This window comes from Glycine max, chromosome 14 (genome assembly GCF_000004515.6).
Source record: "Glycine max cultivar Williams 82 chromosome 14, Glycine_max_v4.0, whole genome shotgun sequence".
Lineage (NCBI taxonomy): Eukaryota > Viridiplantae > Streptophyta > Magnoliopsida > Fabales > Fabaceae > Glycine > Glycine max.
In genome coordinates this window covers 48,050,033-48,072,215 of record NC_038250.2, presented here as the reverse complement: position 1 = coordinate 48,072,215, position 22,183 = coordinate 48,050,033, and the positions used below count along the sequence as shown (strand labels likewise).

General features: G+C 32.3%; 4 protein-coding genes across 7 annotated transcripts; all 4 read left to right on the top strand.

Moving 5' to 3' along the window:
• Positions 1–1,209: 1,209 nt before the first annotated feature.
• Positions 1,210–6,528, top strand: LOC102670229 (disease resistance protein At4g27190). Its single transcript, XM_014766630.2, has 3 exons — positions 1,210–4,220; positions 5,059–5,830; positions 6,160–6,528. The coding sequence occupies exons 1-3, from the start codon at positions 1,212–1,214 to the stop codon at positions 6,165–6,167; spliced, it is 3,789 nt and encodes a 1,262-aa protein (XP_014622116.1). The 5' UTR covers positions 1,210–1,211; the 3' UTR covers positions 6,168–6,528.
• A 2,824-nt stretch (positions 6,529–9,352) lies between these two features.
• LOC100778904 (KH domain-containing protein At3g08620) lies at positions 9,353–13,545 on the top strand. Its single transcript, XM_041008860.1, has 8 exons — positions 9,353–9,551; positions 9,797–9,867; positions 10,033–10,121; positions 11,180–11,331; positions 11,982–12,098; positions 12,228–12,344; positions 12,530–12,673; positions 13,113–13,545. The coding sequence occupies exons 1-8, from the start codon at positions 9,444–9,446 to the stop codon at positions 13,230–13,232; spliced, it is 918 nt and encodes a 305-aa protein (XP_040864794.1). The 5' UTR covers positions 9,353–9,443; the 3' UTR covers positions 13,233–13,545.
• A 1,234-nt stretch (positions 13,546–14,779) lies between these two features.
• Positions 14,780–17,032, top strand: LOC100779432 (cytochrome b-c1 complex subunit 8). The gene is made up of 2 exons (XM_003544897.5): positions 14,780–15,206; positions 16,797–17,032. The coding sequence occupies exons 1-2, from the start codon at positions 15,037–15,039 to the stop codon at positions 16,843–16,845; spliced, it is 219 nt and encodes a 72-aa protein (XP_003544945.1). The 5' UTR covers positions 14,780–15,036; the 3' UTR covers positions 16,846–17,032.
• Positions 17,033–18,554: 1,522 nt separating this feature from the next.
• On the top strand, positions 18,555–22,075 carry LOC100802103 (metal tolerance protein 4). Of its 4 annotated transcripts, none has more exons than XM_003544292.4 (7): positions 18,555–19,161; positions 19,739–19,910; positions 20,178–20,376; positions 20,755–20,933; positions 21,062–21,212; positions 21,507–21,601; positions 21,774–22,075. In XM_003544292.4, the coding sequence occupies exons 1-7, from the start codon at positions 19,013–19,015 to the stop codon at positions 21,975–21,977; spliced, it is 1,149 nt and encodes a 382-aa protein (XP_003544340.1). In that variant the 5' UTR covers positions 18,555–19,012; the 3' UTR covers positions 21,978–22,075. The 4 variants fall into 4 exon arrangements, with proteins under 4 accessions (XP_003544340.1, XP_040864790.1, XP_040864788.1 ...); XM_041008856.1 differs by having other exon boundaries at positions 18,570–19,087; positions 19,741–19,910; XM_041008854.1 differs by having other exon boundaries at positions 18,570–19,167; positions 19,741–19,910.
• Positions 22,076–22,183: the final 108 nt, after the last annotated feature.

The window sequence follows — 22,183 nt, the reverse complement described above, 5'->3', positions numbered from 1 at the left end:
GTTTAATTTTTTTCTACCTTATTTGGATATTTGGTAAGTAATTAAATATATATGAGAATGTTGAATGTTAAGATTTGTGAAGTTGAATATAATTAAATCAATTAAATCATATTTGCTTCAGTCAACACTTATTGAGCATAAATCTAATTAAAAAATATATATTATTAAATTAATTATAGTTATCAAAATAATATACTAAATATAACTGATATGAGTAATTTAATTTTTTTATTAAATAAAAACAAATTCGTTAAATAAAATAAGAATGAACATATTTTGACAAATAATATACATATGATTTGAACAAAATAATCAAATACTAAATACTTGATACTTTTAAAAATTATGTTTGGTAATATATTTTATTAATTTTGGTAAAAAATATTAATTATAAAATCGAACAAATATCTAAATATGTTCTTCACCAAACTAAAATTAAATATTCATAATTTTTAAAAAAATGCTTATCTATTGAAAAGTGGTTGAAGCAAACCAAACAAATACTATCTAATGAAAAAAATAGGGTGAAGAAAAACAAAATTATTATAAAAAAATAAATAAAAATGAGATTAACTATTCATCTAAAGTGATCTCAAATCATATGACGAAAGCTCTAGATGAAATTAGTAATAAAAATACAAATCAATGTATATAAAATACAAATTAAACCCAACAATTATAATTGAAAGAAAAAAGAAACTCACCCAAACCGTAATAATGCAACATTTTTACAAACAAAATTAAAAGAAAAAGGAAGAATAAAATAGGAAGAAAGGTAAGAAGATAACACAAATAAGGAAATCCTTTAAAATCTAATTGGCCAAAAATATTTACTTGTACCCAAAATTCCGTTACAATTAAGATCATGTGGTTATAAAAGTGTGAAATGGAAGAATGAAGGAACCATGACAGCTTAAGGAACCATGACAGCTTTCATCTCTTTTATTTTGAAGACCAAATCTAGTAAAACATATCTTTATCTTTATATATTAAAAAGGAAAATAATGCATACACTAAAAAGTAACAATATTAAGTTAAACATTGTATTTATAAAGTTTATCCAATGAAGAGTAATTATAATAATGTATTTGCATTGACTGTTATGAAGTTGGAAAATTATATCATCACGCAGTAGTTTACATAACATAATATTTCTTAGGTAATTAAAAAGTTATAAAACTCTTTTCATGCTTAGGACTGTGTTATTTCAAATGGAGGATTTCGTTCTTTCCATCGTAGCAAAGATGGTAGAATATGCAGTAGATCCAATTTTACACCATGCTGGATACTTGTGTTGTTTCAACAACTTTGCTAGGAATCTTAGAAAAGCCAAAGAAGAATTGGAATTGACCCAAGACAACATGAAGAAACAAGTTAGAGAAGCCACTAAAAGGAATGAAAAAATTGAGCCAATGGTTGAAAAGTGGCTTAAAGATGCTGAGAAAGTCCTAGAAGAAGTACAACTGCTGGAAGGAAGAATTTCAGAAGTAAGCAAGTGCTATTTCAGTAGGAGATGCCAATATTTTCTAGCAAAAGAAATAGCAAGAAAAACAGAGAAAATGACTCAACTCAATGGTAACATCAAGTTTGAGCCATTTTCTAGGCTTACCGAACTTCAAGGCATGAAGTACTATTCTTCCAAAAATTTTGTTCTTTTCAAATCTATAGAATCAACTTACAACAAGCTTTTGGAAGCATTAAAAGATAAAAGTGTTTGCATGATTGGACTATGTGGAATAGGGGGCTCGGGAAAAACTACTTTGACAAAAGAGGTGGGTAAGAAAGCTGAGGATTTACAACTTTTTGAGAAGGTTGTAATGGTAACTGTCTCTCAAACTCCAAATATTAGAAGCATCCAAGAACAAATTGCTGATCAGTTAGATTTCAAGTTAAGGGAGGACTCAAACATAGGTAAAGCACGAAGGCTATCAGAGAGATTAAGAAAAGGCACAACTCTTGTAATCTTGGATGGTGTATGGGGAAAGCTAGACTTTGAAGCTATAGGTATTCCACTCAATGAAAACAACAAAGGTTGTGAAGTACTCCTAACAACTCGGAGCAGACAAGTATGCACTTCTATGCAGTGCCAAAGTATAATTGAGCTCAATCTCTTAACTGGAGAGGAACCTTGGGCTTTGTTCAAATTGCATGCAAACATAACTGATGACTCCCTTGATGCTTTGAAAGTCGTGGCAAGAAATATTGTTAATGAATGTAAGGGATTGCCTATTGCAATTGTGACGGTGGGAAGCACGCTAAGGGGGAAAACTTTTGAAGAGTGGGAGTCAGCATTGTCAAGACTAGAAGATTCAATACCATTGGATATTCCAAACGGTTTAACAAGTCCTCATGTTTGTCTTAAATTAAGTTATGATAATTTGACAAATCAATTTGCCAAGTCCTTGTTGTTGTTGTGTTCTATATTTCCTGAGAATCATGAAATTGATTTGGAAGATTTATTTCGATTTAGAAGGGGACTGGAGCCATTTGGGACTTTTGGAACAATGGAGAAAGTGAGGAGGGAGATGCATGTAGCCGTTAACATCCTAAGAGATTCTTGTTTGCTGATGCACACCAGTAATAAAGAGAAGGTGAAAATGCATGATATAGTTCGTGATGTGGCCTTGTGGATAGCATCTGAAAGGGGTCAACCAATTTTGGCTAGTACTGCAACGGATCCAAGAATGTTGGTAGAGGATGAAACCATACAAGACAAGAAAGCAATATCCTTATGGGATTTGAAAAATGGTCAACTTCTTGATGATCAATTGAATTGCCCAACCCTTCAAATTCTCTTACTTCATTCTTCAAAGGTCAACTTTGAAGTATCAAATGTGTATTTTGAAAGGATGAAAATGCTTAAAATCCTGGCATTCTTAACATCTAGCTATAAGTTGAAGTTGTCTAGGTTTGAGAGACGGTACACTTTGTCACTGCCACAGTCAATTGAGTCATTAAAAAATCTCCATACTCTATGCTTAAGAGGTTATGAATTAGGTGACATCTCCATTTTGGAAAGACTACAATCACTGGAGATTCTTGACTTGCGTGGTTCTTGTTTTGATGAGTTGCCTAATGGAATTGTAGCATTAAAGAAATTGAAGCTTCTAGATTTGTACAAATGTCAGATTGTAAACAATAATGCTTACAAAGTTATAGGAGGATGTTTGCAGCTACAAGAATTGTATTTGCATTTATACCCACATGTAAAGGAATTCCCGCATAATGTTTCTTTCTCAAGATTGCGGAGGTATGTTATAATACAACATCATGCTGAATCATACCCACTACACCAGCAGACTGACATTTTGGAAGAGCATAGACTTGGTAGAGCTTTATGCATTGATGGTTTTAATGCCTCTGCTCAAAGTTTTATATCATTACCAATTAAGGATCTCTTTTTAAGAGCAGAGTACCTTCATTTGGAGCGCCTTCGCGGAGGTTACGAAAATGTAATACCATCCTTTAGAGATCCAGAAGGCATGAATCAATTGATTGTTCTAATACTCAAATTTTGTCCAGAGATAGAATGCATCTTTGACAATACTATCATTACCAACACCAATGTGTTCTCTTGCCTAGTTACCTTAGGCTTGTATGATATGGATAGCCTAAAAGAAGTGTTTCCAAGGAACTCAAAGCTATGTTGTCTCAAGGTCTTGAGAATAGAAAGGTGCCCAATGCTAACTTCCCTCTTCATGCCATCCATTGTCCAAACTCTAGAGGTGCTAGAGAATCTAGAAATATCTTACTGCAGTGAATTGATGCACATAATAAAAGAAGTTGAAGAAGGGTATGTTGACTATGTTAGCAGTCAAGGTCATACCTCTTTGATGCTCCCAAAATTAAGGAGACTTGTTATATATGGATGTGACAGATTGGAATATATACTCCCTATGTATTTTGCACGAAGGCTAGTAAGTTTGGAAGAACTGGGGATTCGAGATTGCAACGAGTTGAAGCATGTATTTGGTAGTGAAAAGGAACACCATCTTTCAGTGTACCAACACCAGAGTCACCATCAGACTAATATTGACATAAATTTGTATACTCTTTGGTTGGGTTCATTACCAAACCTCGTTGGAATTTGGTTTGATTACTGCCATACATGTTTGCCAAATTTGAAAAGGTTAGACTGCACTGAGTGTCCAAGATTGTCTAATTTTCCTATGCATAAGGCAATGATTGATTCAGATCTACAGCAAGACACAACTGGAATGGTAAATGTTTTATTTAATTTAAAAAATATGATTTCTTTAGTAGCACATAATTAAACTACGCCAAAAAATGAACATTTTTTTTTTCATTTACAAAAAAAAATATATAGTTAATGTTTCTTAATCCTTGCATTCTCTTGGAGTTAAGCTAAATTATGCCACTTATGATTAGAGGATAAACTACTATTTTCAGGCTTGATGATGTATCAGTTTTATGCATTGTTGTATAAGATGTTAGTTTACAGAAAAAATGTGGTGTATTTATGAATAATTAACCGAGTTTTATTTTTCCCACAAAAGGTTAATTTCGAAAAGAAAAATTCCTTGCGAAGCAAGGTAAGTGAAAAATAGTTAAATATTGATCAAAACAACAATTGATCATGTGATTTTTTTTCAATATAAAATGTGAATGGTGAATATAATTTATAATTAAAAAGTACATGAAAATTTTTCGGAAAAATTACCTACTTTTTGTAGTACAAAAATGATTTTTAGGCATCTTTTGAGTGTATACACAGAGATACTGGGAGAAAAGATAGAAAAGAGATTGATATGTTTGATGATATGATACACTAAGAAGAGAGAAATTAAAAAAAATGATATCTGGAGTGTTTTTAATTGAAAGGTGTACAAATATCAACACCTTTTGTAATAAGCTAACAATTACATTCTTTGTACTTTACAATTAACACTTTAATTTTAAAACATTACGTAGTTATTTGTTTTACATTAATTTTATTCTTGACGGCTATTTTCTGTTTAAACGACTTGTGCATCGTTGTACCGTTTAATTGAATCATCACATGTAAAAGACTAACAGTGAATTCTGTTTTATATATAGGAGAATGAAATACTATGGCTGGTTGCCACCACATTCAACCATTTAGGCGATCAAATGTTTTCCTCAGAACTTAAAGTTGTCCTCAAATCTAGATACCTTGATTTGTCTCATCTTGGAGTAAAAGGTCTTTTTCAATTCCAAATGGTAGAACTTGGGATCAATGGAGTGCAAGTTCCCTTAAACTTGGATCTATCTATTCTTGACTTGACTAATCTACCTGAGCTCAAGTTCATATGGAAGGGCCCCACAAATTTTCTAAGCCTTCAAATGCTTGAAATTATTCGTGTGTATGGATGTCCAAAATTGAAAACCATTTTCTCCCCTGCCATTGTTAGAAGCTTACCAATGTTAAGGGAACTGGATATATTGAACTGTGAGGAATTAGAACAAATATTTGATTCAAGTGATGCACAGGAACTCAAAAGCCTATATACTTGTTCCCAACAAGTATGCTTCCCAAAACTCTACGAAGTTAAAGTTCAAGAGTGCAATAAGTTGAAATGCCTTTTTTATAATTTTGTGGTGGGTCATTTTCCCTGTCTAACATTTTTGACGATACAAGGGTGCTCTAAATTAGAGAAAGTTTTTGCTTTTGAATGTGAATATGATGATTATGGTCAAGAAGGAACTAGCAAGGATGGAGAACAAGTACTGCTAGAAAACTTAAAATATATACTCAAAAGTTTGCCAAACTTCACTGAGATTCACTACAAATATAAGTTAAAAGATCATGCTACACAATTTATAAAGGAGGGTCCTAAATATTCTCCAGGTAAAATTCTATATCCTTTTTCTAGGCACAATTCTTATGCCTCAGATTACAATGTTAAGTGAAACATTATCTATTATGAAGTTGTTGGTTAAACTTTTCCCAAAGAAAAAAGTTCTTCAATAAGGATTTAAGGATGGATTTGTTATACATGCTCTGAATTGCTACTCTTGCTAATTTAATTTTTCTTATTGTTGCAACTCTTGCAATTGCATCCATGTTAGTCTTAACTAGAAATTAGAAAACTATAGCCAGGTTGTTCTTTCTGGACATGACTGATGGGTGATGTGTTTGCAATTTGTCTACATATTTTAATATTTTTCCTTTTGCAGACAAGTGAATACAATGCTACAATGAGTACGCAAAAAGTTAGCTAGTTGCAAATGAGGTAGATCTACCTGGTCTTGATTTTCAAGAGAAGAAATATATGGTATGAACAATGCAACTCTGATTATTAGACAAGATGGTATTGTTGTCAAAAGTTCTTGAAGTTATCACCCAATTAATCTCCATACTAGAATAGTTGTCGGGTAGCATTTTTTTAATGTAATTTAGCAATATGCAGATGATATTTATACTAAAATATGTTTGTGTTTTCTATATGATTTTTATTTTTGATTTTCATAGTTTTTTTTTTTCATTTTTCTGTCTGGTATTTAAAAAAAAATTGTTTTTGATCTTGCCATTAAGATTTCTCTATTAATCGGTTAACCAGTGACAATGTCATTGACTTTTTAAATCAAATATCACAAACATATTTAAATTTAATATTTATGTTTAATTAATTTTGTAAAAGAAGTGTTGGAAAATATAAAAGTGTAAAGCATCAGAGAAAATTCCATCAAATAAGTAAACTCAGTATGATTTTTTCAAAACTTTTAAGTCATTAAAATTATGAATTTTTTTCAATTATATATTGCTTAACTTATTGAATAAGATGGTTTTTCAACCAAAGAAAACTATATAATGGTGATTGATGTGACTTTTGAGTCCGTTAAAAAAACATAAAAAATATGTAGAATTTACATGCTGTGGCTGTCATAACAACGCTCAAACTGTTTTTCTCTTCACAGTTCACGCACACACGAGAAAAGAATGGGAGAGAAAATCACTCAAATGTATTTTACCTATTTAAAATTTATACAAAACATGGAAATTTTTTTGAAAAATTTTTAGAAAAGAAAACTGAATTAGAATTTCGAAGCCCATGACTCATAATTGTGACCTTTCATATGGCTTTATTTGCTTGACAAAGTTCTCGTCCCTGACCCTGTCCCAACATGCACGTTGCCATTCATTTTCTGCAACTGCAAGCACATCTCAGAGTCCTAGGAATCCTATGCTTCCCTCTATCTTCCCCCTTACTCCTCTACCTTCTACTCTGAGATTTATTGGAACTTGATATTTGTTAACATGACATATATCTAGATTGTTAAAACATCTATCCTAATATGAAAAGGAAAAGAAAGAAAAAATGTTTCTAACCATGCCTTCTTGGCATTAAATTTATTTCATGACACTAGATGACAACAAATTTAGGAATAAATAATATATTATAACATGATATTATAAACATGGCATATTTAGATATTTTTAGAATATGTACTATCATATATGAAAAGGAAAAGAAATAAAAAGAAAAGATCTCTCCAAGTCTCTGAGCATGCCTTCTTGGCATTAAATTTAATTCATGATTAAATCACAGCAAATTTAGAAATGATTAATATATTATTCGTGTGTTGGAATTAAATTAAGAAAAATAAAAAATAAAAAATGTCAAATTGTTTTCTTAAAATTCCATGAAAAATATTTTCATGAATTTTTTGATAAAACATAAAATAAAAACACATTTATGATTAATTTTTTTTTTTATCTACAAATAGATATAAAATGTGTTTGTGTGTGTGTTGTCCCAGTGATGAAACCTATAAAGTTTCAATCAGAAGAGTATTGTTCTGGTATGTCAGTAGGGTTGGTTCGAGTAAGACAAGAAATGGGGCAAAGGGTGGTTTAAAAAACAATTATCATATGATATTTCAAACAAATGTAATCAAGTTGATTTTAGTAATCAATCAATAATAGCAATTAAGCTGTCAAGATTGATGTAAGCCATTTCTCTGTTTTACCCTCCGTATCTGAAAATTATACTTCACCGTCAAGTCATTTGAACTGAATTGGTAGATTTATATTTAATGGTTCAATACTTATTTTTTTCATTTATAATTAAAAAAAGCACTAAAATTCCTTACCACAATACCACTTGAATGAAGATATCTTGTAGATTAATAGTAGTCACTTAATTTCTTCCCTTGATTATTCTATAAATTTTATTTGCTAAGGGCAGAGGAAGTGATGAAGCTTGCTGCTAGTTTTGGAGGTTGTTGGAAAGATATTATGATTATTTTGATTGCTTGCCGGTGAATATAAATAACTAGTGGAACTTTTGAAAGAGACCAATACTAACCAAAAAAATATGAGCAACACTCTCTCTCATATCTTCTTTCTAACATTCTCTTATGATCACTTAAATTTTATTAAAAATTACCTATATTTTACTTTTTATTTAATAATTTTCTCTTTTTATTTAAAAATAAAATTGACGATTTTTAATAAATTTTAATCAAATCATAAATAAAATATTAAAAAAAATATCACTAGCATTCCTCCCACTAACAATAATACCTGCTTGCAGGGATTTGATTGTCATCATTTATGCTATGTTATGTATGTAAGTGTGAAACATGAGGGTGATTGGTTTCAAATAGTGTACGAGATCATGATCTAGTGCCATTGACCCACATTGGTCATTGGGGTACCCTCTCTATGCTTCTTCTTTGTTACTTATTGAAGCGAATCCACCTCCACGCACCCTTATTGGAGCGTGCATGACTGCTTCAGCATTTCAATGATCGCTTTGGCATTTTAATTACCATTCTCTCTAGTTGAGAAGTCTCATGGTCATATCACCCAAGGATTGGCCTCTTTGCCTTCTGCTCTTGAAAATTGTAGTGAAGATTTGGAGTGCTTTCAAGTTTCATGTCTTTCTTTGACTATATATCCTCCCTCTCTTGATTGGAAAATTATTTATTTGCAAAAAAAAATAATTTTTATACATTGTCGTCACAATTATTCACAAACCATACTAGATATATTTTTTAAGAAATCATAGTAAAAGCCAATAACTTATGTAGTAACCAAAGGGGACTAGATTTAGTAGAAGGGGCTAGTTTCCTCACAACATGGTGAGTCAAAGTTTAAATCCTTGTTAGAAGAGGGTGCTCACATCTAGTGTTTAAGTTTGTTTTGAACAAGATTGTCTAAAAAAAAACATGTGGGAAAGAAAAATGTAAAAAAAAGTTATCATGTAGTATATCAATTTGTGATTGAATAAGGATGTAATTATTTACTCAAATCAAGAAAAACAACTTAGAGGAACATTTTTTAATTTATCTAGACATATAGACATATATCTTTTATAGATGGCAATCATATTTCGGCCTTGTGAGATCACTATTATGAACAACAAATTCTCCTTAAAAGTATTTATCGCATCTGCATAATAATGACTTGAACTTCAAACTACTCGTTAATCCGGAGTAATGATAGAACATTGCATATGCAACAGAAGTCAACACAACAACAATTAAAACACACCCTGAGAGGGATAGATAGTAGGATTGAGAGACACCCTTTAACGCTTGCTTTCACTACTGAGCAACAGAAGGTGGCCCTCCATCTATCTATATTACTAGTTTTTGTACCTTTCCTTCTTTCATTACCATTTGCTCTTTCTTCCTTTCAAACATAAGGGAGGTGATTCTGTGTTTTTTTTAATAGGATCTTTGAGGCCAAACCCCATCTCAATCAACCCTTTATTTCTCTCTTGCTACCTTGAATTTTCTCTAGTCTTTCTGTGCAAAACTTGCAGCCCTTATTCTTGTAGAATTGATGTCTGGTTTGTACAATCAGATCTCCTCACCTTCAACAGCAAGGGCCAATTCACCAAACATAAACATGAGAAGCAATTTTGAGGTTGAAAGGTAAATGGATTGGGGGGTGATTCTTCTTCTGTTATTTATAGTGAAACTGAAAATTGTGACTTTTTAGGTACCTATGTTATATGCTATGTTATATGTATACGTATATGTTTGGTGTCAGGATTTCAATTAACTTCTGGGTGGATGTTCTTATTCACGTTTTTATAGTCAGTACTTAACGGAGCTGCTAGCAGAACACCAGAAGCTTGGACCTTTCATGCAAGTCCTACCCTTGTGTACCAGGCTCTTAAATCAAGGTTGGCTATTCTAAATCTATGTATCATAAGGTTTTAAATAGTAGTTGCAATCACGGTTTTGTCATGATCCTTGACATTGCCAGAAATTGCGGTTTTGTCACTATCCTTGACAAATATAATTGATATGGTTGCAATTGAGGTCACAAAAAGTAAAAAAAAAAAAAAAAACAAAACCTTGATGTTGCGGTCGAATATGCAGTTGCAGGCTGTTTTTTAAAACCTTCGAAGGTTTCTGTTGTTGAGAGTTTCCTCCTTTGGTTGTTCTGTTGGTTTCAACTGATCTCACCTCTTGTTTCAGGTGGATTGGTCCTAGTCATGAACCCAGTTTTCTGGTTACTTGGACTAGTATCTCATTTTCCTTTTGTCTTGAGGTCTACTATAAACTCCTTCAAATTGCTCTGAATTGTCAAGTTATGACCTTGTCACCCGGTTGAAGTATAGTAGGATTTCATTTCAATTTACTGATTGATGCTTAGCTCTGTCATCACTAATAATTGTTAACGGAATTAGAAGTCTTTATTGTTGAACAAAATACAAGTACGTAACTGGAAACCAGATTAGTCTCCTATATGTGACCGTATCAAACTTTGTTCTATAGAATTCTTATCTGTTGATAAACTCATGAAAAGGAATCAATCATCTTAGTTGGTGAGTTTCGGATAACCGAAAAACAACAAAGAACCAAATGCAGGGAGGAAAAATCCTTAAAAGGTCCTAAATATTATGGCAATACGAATTACTCTACACAACGATATGTATCTTAGTATCTGTATGATTATCTCTATTCTTTTCCAAACAATGAACAAAATGTTTTGTTGAGTTGAAGATACACTCCAGTCCACTATAGAAAAGAAATAAATTATGCATATTGTTTTGAATGAGTAGAGTAAACTTCAAGTGACAGAAATATTTATAGTTGCTAGGACATTTTGTTTTCATAGTCATGGTTTGAATTGTATATGTTTGCTAGTACCCTTCCTGTTCATATTTCACAGTTTGCAGCAGGAAGGTCTCATTCTTTATAGTTGTTCTCATATTCAGTGTAACTTTATTATCAGAGATTTTAAGGGTTTCTGGAAAGAATGGATTGATGCAGAACCAAGGGCTTAGTGACTATGACAGAGTGCAGTTTGGAAGCCCCAAACCCAATCTTATGCCTTCTTTAGACATACAACCTAATTTTACAGGCTGGAACAGCTTGTCACATGAAGTAAGTACTTTATATTTCTGTTCTATACTTCTGTTTAATAGATCACTCTCCAGCTCTCTTCCATGCTTCATTCCAACTTTTCTTGCTTCAATGTTAATCTATAAACCATCCAGTATTGTTAGAAAATCTATTTCTTAGCATATCAAAACTTCAGGTACTTAGATGCTCAGATTATCTGTTTTCCACTGTGTATAAAGACCATTCTTTTGTTTTCTCTCTTCATCTAACAATTTAAGCTTTTGGAATACTTAAATTCATGACAAGGTATTAAAGCCTCTATAACCAAGTGATCTAGAGTTTGATCCTTACTACCCCATTCTTTTAATAAAATGTTAAATTTTGGTACAAGGTACATGAAACTATGCATTAACTATGATCTCTTATGGGAGGAGGCATATAACTTCATCTTTCAGTTTAAACTTTTGGAGTTATTAGTTGATGACATTAATGATGTGTCTATATTTGTGAAATTCCACCAGTTTCCTCAATCTGTTTCTGTTGAAACAGAGCAGCTACAACTTGTTTTCTTTCTATCACATTTCACTATTCCTCTTCCATTTCATTCATCCTTTCTTCTTCTTCTTCTTCTTTTTAAATCTTTTTTACCTTTAGTCATCTCATTTTCTAAGTTAAGTCCAATCTTACATCAGGGGTTAGCAGGAGTACAAGGACTAAACGTTGATTGGCAAACATCACCAGGTGTCCCAAGCTCTCACATTGTGAAGAGGACATTGCGCTTGGATATTGCTAATGATAGCTATCCAAATGTAAGAAGATATGTAGAACATTTTAATGCATTTTGCTGTATCCTGATGAAGATTTATACCATGCATTGTTCTAATAGTTTTATGGTGTTGTACTGAGCATTGAGACACTAAGCCTAGCTTAAATTTCAGTTCAATTTAGTTGGACGGCTTCTTGGCCCTAGGGGCAATTCACTGAAGCGAGTGGAGGCTACCACAGGTTGCCGTGTATTTATCAGAGGGAAAGGTTCAATAAAAGAACTAGATAAGGTATCATCTCTTCTTTAGTGGATTGTCTTGAAAGTTGCAAATCCTAAGAACCTAATTTATTGTCGTAGTTGCTTCTCCTTTCAATTTGTTGAGTGTCTTTTTTTTTTCTTATTTTCTTTCTGACTATATATACTATATATACTAATTGTAACCATTAACTTCACTCTATCTTCTATAATCCAAAGGAAGAGTTGTTAAGGGGAAGGCCAGGCTATGAGCACTTGAATGAACCACTGCACGTTTTGATTGAGGCCGAATTACCTGTCAATGTTGTTGATATAAGGCTGAGGCAAGCACAAGAGATCATAGAAGAGCTACTCAAACCCATGGTATCTCTTTATAGTTTTAAAACTCAGAATATTACTTACTACCGAGATATTTTGAGTCTACTTTTCTCACTAGACATTTTATGCAAGGTGTTGTTAATATTATTTTGTTTTCCTTTATAGTGGCAATTAATAAAATTTAAAAAATAAGAATTGTCAGGTTATCAAAAAACTTTATTTCCTTCCCACTGTTCTTTTGTTTATTTACCATTCTATTCTGCAAAACATTGAAGATAATCAAACCACTGAAGTGTTTACTTAAATTTATATGCTAATAAATTAGGTGCACCATATAGACAGAAATATGTAGAAAAGTGGGTTTTGTTTGGAGCAAAATGTTCCATGAGTCAAGTTGCAAATCAATTAGCAAAGAGACATTAAGGGTAGATAAATTCTTGTGCTGTATAAAAGTATTTCTGATTCTCCTCCATTTCATGTGCAGGATGAGTCACAGGATCTCCACAAAAGGCAACAACTAAGAGAACTTGCTATGCTGAATTCCAATTTTAGAGAAGATAGCCCTCAACTCAGTGGTAGTCCCTCTACATTCAACTCCAATTAAATGAAGCGGGCCAAAACTGACCAATAGCGTGTGTCTACATTGAGAATCGTAGTCGCATTTGATGTCAGTTCCTGCATGTAAATTCTGCAAAGCAGCAACAAGAAAACTTCACAAAAAGATGGGAAGAAAAACGGGAGGGGGTGCAGATATTCATTGCCACAATCAATTGTATCAACAGACTTGTAAAACTAGGAGAATTTCATTATTATTATATTTTGACCGATTGATTAGTATATATATTTGTAGTGTCTGCTGGGACTTATAAACTGATTATTGTTGGTTATTACTGAATGGAAAAAAGTGTTTGATGTGAGAGGTTTTTTTTAATATATATATAATCACATGTATCCAATGTTGGATGCATTATTGCTTGAGTTTGAGCAAGATGACTATTAATGATAAAATTTTTCACTCAAATATTTAAAGTACACGTGTCCAAAATTCAAACTCGAAATTGAAGTATTAATAACACTTTGCTTGAGTTGAGCAAGATAACTATTAATAACGAAACTCTTCCAACAAGTATTCCTCCAAATATTAAAACAGTTACTAATTCAGAATTCAAATGTGAAATCAAAATATATGTAATTTCTTGAGCACAATAACACTACCCTTTGTTATAATGGCCATATCTTAAGGATAATGTCTAACGTTGGTAGGGGCCATTGAGGTTAATGTAGTAGACGTGGATGTTGTTGTCCGTAGCTCTACTAAGCCAAACTAATCTTCTTTAGGCTTGACTTATAACACATGTCTTTGTAAAGTGGAACTATTCTAGATTTCTGCAAGTCCATCATGGGGCCATCATATCCCTAGCCACCACCATATTCTTCATCAATCCTTATGCCAAACCACATTTAAACACCATATAAAGATGATTAAGTCTGCTTTAATTATAACTAAGTAGGCTCAATAATTAAGGTGAGTTGATGTATCATCATTATATTAGTATTTTTTTGGCTGTCCGTGACAATGACAGCACAATAATACACTGCATATCTAAGATACGTATGCTACTTTATTTCTGTTGAATTTATCCTATTTTGGTTGTTTCATACATGAAACGGTGATTTGAAAATAGGACCAATGATTGAAACAGAGACATTTTTTTTCTAATTGTGTCGATTTAGTTGTTTCATACATGAAAGGTTTAACTTAAATTTAAATAAATAAAAAATCATTTTTAAAAGAAAAAAAAAAACTAACTTTCTAAATAAGTTGAACCAAAGATATTTTGTTTATTTAACTCTCCCATTTGATATGAAACTCGCATTATTTTTTTTTTCATTTTATTAATAATAACAAAAATTATGTCACCTATTCATTTGTTTTATCTCTTCAAATAGAAAAAAAGAATCAACTATTTATTTTCTTATGAATCTAATTATTAACAATTGAACCAAACATAGTTGCCTAATCCATATTATTGTCAACTTTTCCAATAATTAATTACATATATTTTACTAATTTTTTTATAAAACAATGATTTAACATTTTCTAATTTATATTTTTATATTTCACACGAGCTAAAAACACTTACATAATTAAAACGAAAAAAAAAAACCATAAGTCCATGACACTTGTTCCACACTTTTCTAAATAAACCGTGACGTGGAGCATTTGGGAGCCGGGCAATCGTGTAACGCAGTCGTATTGGACTGGAATAGGCACAGAGAGAAGATCCAATTCCAATCCCAACCGAACAAACTAGAAATTAGGGTTCATATCCCATTTCCTCAGATTTCATCTCAGATTTCGCATTGGTTTGCGTTGCGTGGTTGGTTTTGCGGTATCGAAGAAGAAGATGGGGAAACAGGTTGTGCCGGTGAAATCAGTGATCTACGCGCTTTCCCCTTTCCAGCAAAAGATTATGCCGGGTCTCTGGAAGGACTTGCCCACGAAGATTCACCACAAGGTCTCCGAGAATTGGATCAGCGCCACTCTTTTGCTCGGTCCCCTCGTCGGCACCTACGCGTAACTCTCTCTCTCTCTCTCTCTCTCTCTCTTCTGAATTAAGGTTTCGATTCATCTCTGTTTTACGCGATGGTTATGTGTGTATATGCTGCTTGTGGTTGTAAATTCGATCAAAAGCAATTCTACGTTTTGTTGTTGATTTTGGAAATAAGATGACCGGAATTGATCTGGTTGAAAGGGATATGGATCCTCTCCATTGTGTTTTGATTTGTTAGGGAAAAGGGAGCGAATCTGTTCTGAAAAATACTGAATTAGTTGATTATTCTATTGAGTTTGATGTACTTTTCAATGGATTGGTGACCTCTTCAGGTGTTAAGAATTTTTTTTTTTCCCTTTTGTTTTGTGTTAGAGGAAATATTAGGTGACTAGGTCATTGAGTCATTCATTTCAGTTTTTCTTTTTGGTTAAGTTTCTTATCGAAATCCACAAATATGTATACTGGGCTTCACTAATATGCTTAATGGACTTGGCATGTGTGTGTCAAGAAAGTGTAATGTGCTGGTATGGCTGTGTTTTGCTTTGTATGTTTTTCCTTGATGTTTTTGTTGGTGTCGTTGGAGATTAGTGGCTTTGGTTGTTGCAGAAACCATTGAAGCCTAGGTCTATTTTAAACCTACATTGTGCCTACAAATTGGCAGGATACAAGGTTGTTGAGATTGAGATAGGAAGGGGAGGATAAAAAACACATAATAAGATTCTACCTAATTAAATACAAAGTTTATATTTTTTTGAGGATAGGATTTTTTTCTGGGAAATGAGTTATTCTGCCCTGCCACTTAAATGGCAGGTTGTTTAGATTTATGAAAACCGCCCCATTCAGTGGTTTGATAAGCTTGCCCGATGATCATATAATTTTCTCTCCAATTTAAGTTGGTGCCAATAATTGGATTGAAGCTCCCACACAAAAGTGAAGATTGTGCAATCCTTTGAGGAAGATTGTGATCTTAACAACATTGGTGCTAAATGTTACTATTAACAATGCGATTGTGCAAGTTTTGTTGGACATCACCTTTAACTTATGAAGCAAAAAATGGAGGGAAAAAAAAGGTTTTGGGTGGAATCAATAGGTTCATTCCATTTCACCCTATTTTAAAATTTAAACAATTACAACTAGTGTAATGTATGTCTTTCTATTCCACTATCTCTTTCCCTCAATCTGATGTACCCTCAGCTACTATTTGCAATTTCTATCTATTAAAAGTTCAAAGAAGGGTTGAAAAACTGAATTTGGCTTGGTGTTTTTCCTGAAACAAGTCTGTTAACTTAGCATAGGTTTGAATCCAGAAACTGCCTCTTTGCATATGCAAGGGTAAGGCTGCGTACAATGATCCTTTTCCATGCCTTTGCTTTGTGAGGAGCCTTATGGTATTGGGTTAATTAGTGCTTAGTGTTAAGTCTCTTAACTTAGCATTGGTCAATGAGTAAAATAGGGGCTGTAATTGAATTGAAATTAGCTGCAGTAATTCTCTGGAGATGTGGAGTTGAAGCGGTGAAAATAAATGCTGGATAATATATCCTGCCATGAAAAGTAACCCTTTCTCTCCCCGTCTGGTTAAATTGCGTGTCTAATATGGCTTTTGATGGATGCAGGTATGTTCAAAACTACCTGGAAAAGGAGAAGCTGGCTCACAGGTACTGAGCTCTTGCAAGAGCTGATTGGATAACCTTCTAGTTTGTTGCCTTGATCTTGTTTAGCCACCCAATAATGTGACACTGTTGAAACTTGCTCTACCGTTTGGTTTTGATATGTCTGAGTTTGAGCGTTTTCAACTTTGACAGTGTTTATTGATGGTATACTTCATTAATCCATATTACTTTATAGTTTATATTTTGAAAGACAATTTATGTGTTGTCAATAATGCCAGAGTTAGTTTGGCATGTTAAACTCAAGAATGCTTGAGTTAATTTTATCATTTTTTAATTCAAAACAAGCATTCTTAATTTTCGCCAAAATTTGACGCGTATTATTAGCTGCGTATCTCTACATAAAGAAAATTTTCAGTTTATGAGCCTTATAAAATCAATGATTGAAATTGTGACTTATGTAATACATGCAATCTTGAAAATGGGATAGCTGATTGAACTAGCCCATTATGAGGCAAAATTTAGCCGAGTAAATGATAAAATTTATACTGATATTTCATTTAAAATTAGAGAAATATTCAGCTGTTCTAAAATTATTAAATGCTTTGTGAATAATTATTATTCATTTTTAATCTCTCTAATTTTCAATGTATTTAGTGGGCCTACTTGAGGTCTTGTACTGGTTCAACTAATAAGTGCCCAATCTATCTTAGTGGGTAAATATGCGATATTGTTCAATAACAGGGTTGAAAGAGTGTGTGGAAAAGTATGTTATCAACACTTCTATAAGGAATATTTTTTTTCAGCCAATGAAATTTCAATCCAGAGGAGAAGTGCTTCGTCTCTTTTAAAATATGTCTCCAAATAAGTGTTATTTTAGTTTTTTCAATACAATGTTAGTTGATTACTTTTTTCACTAATATTTTTAATAAGTATTATGTTTACTTTTTAATGAAATACTAATAATAAGGTTAATTTGTAAAATTATTACACTTTTTAAATTTATTTATTAGTTTTTTTGTCTGCAAATAAAAAATTAGAACGCCATTTATTATGGGATAAAGAAAATAATAAATAAAGGTAAAAATGTTCTTACTCATAAATATTAAAATGTTTAAAATTTGTCTTTATAAATTTTTTAATATATCTTAATGTCTGAATTCACTAAAAGGACATTTTATATCAATTATATGCATAATTATAAAAAAATTATCATATTTTATATTGATTATATACATAATTAATGTAAAAATATTACATTTATATACTTAATTATTAGTGAGTTTGAATTTATCCAAATATACTTTTAAGATAAAAAAAATTTCAATGGTGTGAGAACAAATAATTATTAAAATTTTTACATAAATAAAATTTAAATATTTTCATATTTATAAGGATAAAAATTATAATTTAACCATATACATGCATAAGATATGAAATTGTTTTAATCTTAACTGTTAATTTTTAATCAATATTAATAATTATACATTATTTTCTAAAATGCTAGATTAATTAAGAAAAAAAGAATAATTTAACTTGTAACCTCGACCAATGGCGAGGAGTTTTAGCAATTTTCATAAAATATGTTCAAACTTTGTTGTCAGAAATGAGAAAGCTGCAAGAGCAATTTAACGTTAGAAAGATAGGTTTGATGTCATTTTTTTTATCAAGGGATTAAATTGATGTCACGTATCATATGAATGAAAATAATGCCAATTAAAATAAAATGTTTATTTAAGCAAGAATCAAGTACTCTTTACTTCGTCATCCGTTGTTGTTAGGTTCAACTGCAACTTAAAATAGATCATGTGGGCACAAACTTAAGAGTTCAAGTCAAATCTTCAAATTTTATTAGTATACTACAACCACGTTTGCAAGACACCTTGCAGTGCCAGCATGCGGCATGCAGCATTCAGCATGCTTGTTCTCTAGTGTTATTGTCAATTGGTCAAATGGCAAGATTCTCCACTTTGAATAAATTTCTGAGCAAGAGTTTGTATGAACAGCACCACGAAGCAAGATGGCTGGTTCTATAAGGGCTGTGTGATACTCTTAAAGTTACTTTTCAAACCAAAAATATCTAAAGGCTGTACATCAAGTGTTCAATTTAACAGCAGAAACCTTGTTTAATATTATAGTTATTATGAGTTCTTGTAAATATATATATGTTATTGGACATTGGTGTATGGTTGACCACTTGCACTAGTGCTAGCTGTGATTGAATGGATGAGAATTGGGGTTCAAGGGCACTACTGGGGAACCAGAACCATGATGGGAACTCTTTTAACTCTGATAAGGTCCGTTCTGGCCTCCACTCTGAGTCTCCCTTTCAGTTTGACCATCAAGTCTCCTCTACCAGCCACTTAATTAAGTCAAGGTCTCTCTCTGATTTCTCTCTTGAAAGTTAAAGTCGTAAGGTGCGTGTGCCTGCGTGCGTGTGTTAATCATACAATGAAAACCTCTTACTACATTCAATGTACGTTGCGTGACTCTCAATTAGATTATGGCATGTAATTTGATATCATGCTCATAAAATTAATTATATCAATGTAAGATTGTTTCACATTTTCATCATACAATTTTTCTGTCAGTCTCACTCATTTTAGCCATTATCACCAATACACTCCAATAAATCAAACGAAGGAGTTTCAAGGGAGTGACAGATTCAAGGAAAATGCAATACTTAGTGAAATTTCACCAAAACCCTATTTTGATTCAATACTTATTAACTCATCTTCCTGCTTTGCGTTATGTGTTCTGAAGGGGAAAATCATGCATATTTAATTTGAATACTTGATAGAAGAATTTTGAAAATGTTCAATAACAACGAAGGAATTGTTTCATTTATTTTTTGGGCTGCTTGATTGCTTTATTCTGTCATAGAACCATGATCTGTGTCCAAAAGCATGAACTTCTCTCTTTTGGAAGTGACATGTTTCAATATTTATAGGAGAGAAAGAATATTATGAAAGACAGTTTGCTACTCTGAAATCATTTGAAGAAGTTGACTCCATAGCAACATCGGACTGCGCCGACGTAGAAGACATTGGAAAACAAGCTGAACATGAACTGGCAATGAAGATTTCTAATTATGCAAATGCAGCATTATTGGCATTGAAGGTGATATTCATAAGATGTATATATTCATTTATGAATGAAACTTCAAGTAGTTGTTCTGAATAGAAGGCATGTTGTGAATTTCTTTTGAAATAGCCACCAAGTTCAGGTTCCATTAGTTATAACACTTCATGCTAGTGAAATTTCATATGAAGAGTTCTAACAATATATCACTTGAACTTGTTATAGTATAATCTCAATTAATGTTTGTTGTATGTATAGTACATGTTTGTAGTGTCTCAGTTTAACAATATTCATATACACATCTAGATTTATGTGACTATAAGGAGTGGATCAATAGCTGTTGCAGCATCAACGTTGGATTCTCTGCTTGACTTTATGGCTGGTGGCATACTTTGGTTTACCCACCTTGCAATGAAGGAAATAAATATGTACAAATACCCAATTGGAAAGTTGAGGGTGCAGCCAGTGGGCATAATTATCTTTGCAGCTGTCATGGCGACACTTGGTGAGTTGAATTGACTTGGCCTATTTCTACGCAGTGTCAGTTTAAAAGTTTTTACACTGTTAACGAATCATGATATGTGTAGCTTTTAAGGTAGTTCTTATAAAAGTCAACAAACTGCAATTTGTGATTGGATGACTGTAAAAACACTTTACACTATTAGTCCATAGACTATTTACTCATTACACTATACATATTTTCATCATACTGGAATCTGAGAACATGGACCTAACTTTGTAAGATATTCAAGCAAACATACAAATGTTTACAGAATACTGTATGATTTGGCATAGATTATATTAAAGGATACGCTCAAGGAAAGGCACATATTCATTTGGAAATATGAGATAAAAATATTACATATAATCCATTTTGCTACAGGCTTTCAAGTATTGGTCACGGCTGTGCAACAACTAATAGAAAACAATCCTCCTGAGAAGATGTCTGTTGATCAGCTAGTATGGTTGTACTCCATTATGATATTTGCAACGGTGGTGAAGCTTGCACTCTGGCTTTATTGTAGAAGCTCAGGAAACAAAATTGTCCGTGCCTATGCAGATGTATGTTTGTACTCCTTCCCTTTTGATAATAGTATGGTTGTACTCCTTCCCTTTTGATAATAACTGATTTATGAATAATGAATTGAGTCAAGAGACTGTTGCAACATCTTACAAATGCCAACTTGCAGGATCACCACTTTGATGTTGTAACAAATGTGATTGGATTAGTTGCAGCTGTTCTTGGTGATAAATTTTACTGGTGGATTGACCCAGTTGGTTCTATTTTACTTTCAATTTACACTATTACAAATTGGTCTGGCACTGTGATGGAAAATGCAGGTAAAACTTAGATGCAGTCCTTTAAGGCAAAGTACTTTCCAAATTTTTAAGTTTGGATAAAACTTAGATGTACTAGTAGTTCTTTAAGTGTTTTTGGTATTCTTTAATCAGAATTGGAGTTTTGCTTCGATAACTTATGCTATCTTAAAGGCAAATTTTTATTACCAAAGTGAAATTCCAATTTTGATTAGGGATCACTAAACAAAGCACCTAAAGAACAGAACCAAAATTTTGTAAATTTTTTTAATATATAGAAAAATAAATATGACAGGTTTTTGATTGAAAAATTTGCAGTTTCACTTGTGGGACAATGTGCACCTCCTGAAGTTCTGCAGAAGCTGACATATCTTGTCCGCGCCTACACATTTGGCGTTCTATATTTTGTGAAGGTATGCATATAAAGTTAAATTCTAGCAGTATTAAATATTAGATTGTAACCCTGATATATTTATTTCATTTGACATTGTAATGATTGATTGATTGCTTAAGGCACAGATGAAACGGGTTTCTCTTCGTAACTTTCCAGGGCTATGTTATAATTTTGGTTTCTATTGGTAACAGGTTGACATTGAACTACCAGAGGATTTACCCTTAAAAGAAGCACATGCCATTGGAGAGAGCCTTCAGATAAAGCTAGAGAAACTTCCAGAAGTTGCGAGGGCATTTGTTCATCTAGACTTCGAATGTGATCACAAACCAGAGCACTCAGTTCTTACCAAACTGCCAGATCACAAATCAGATCACAAACCAGAGCAATTATTATAGTGGCTGCTTTTTAACTTCATTCAATTAAATGTTAAAATTTATTTTTTTATTAAATTTAAATTTAAATAGTGGCATATAGAATGCAACTAATTAGGAAATTTTTTAATAGTGGTTTAAAATTACCGAAATTTGCAAACATAAATAAATAGAGGGACCAAAAAGTAATTTAGCCACAGTAAATAAATAATAGCAAGGCAACAAGGTAA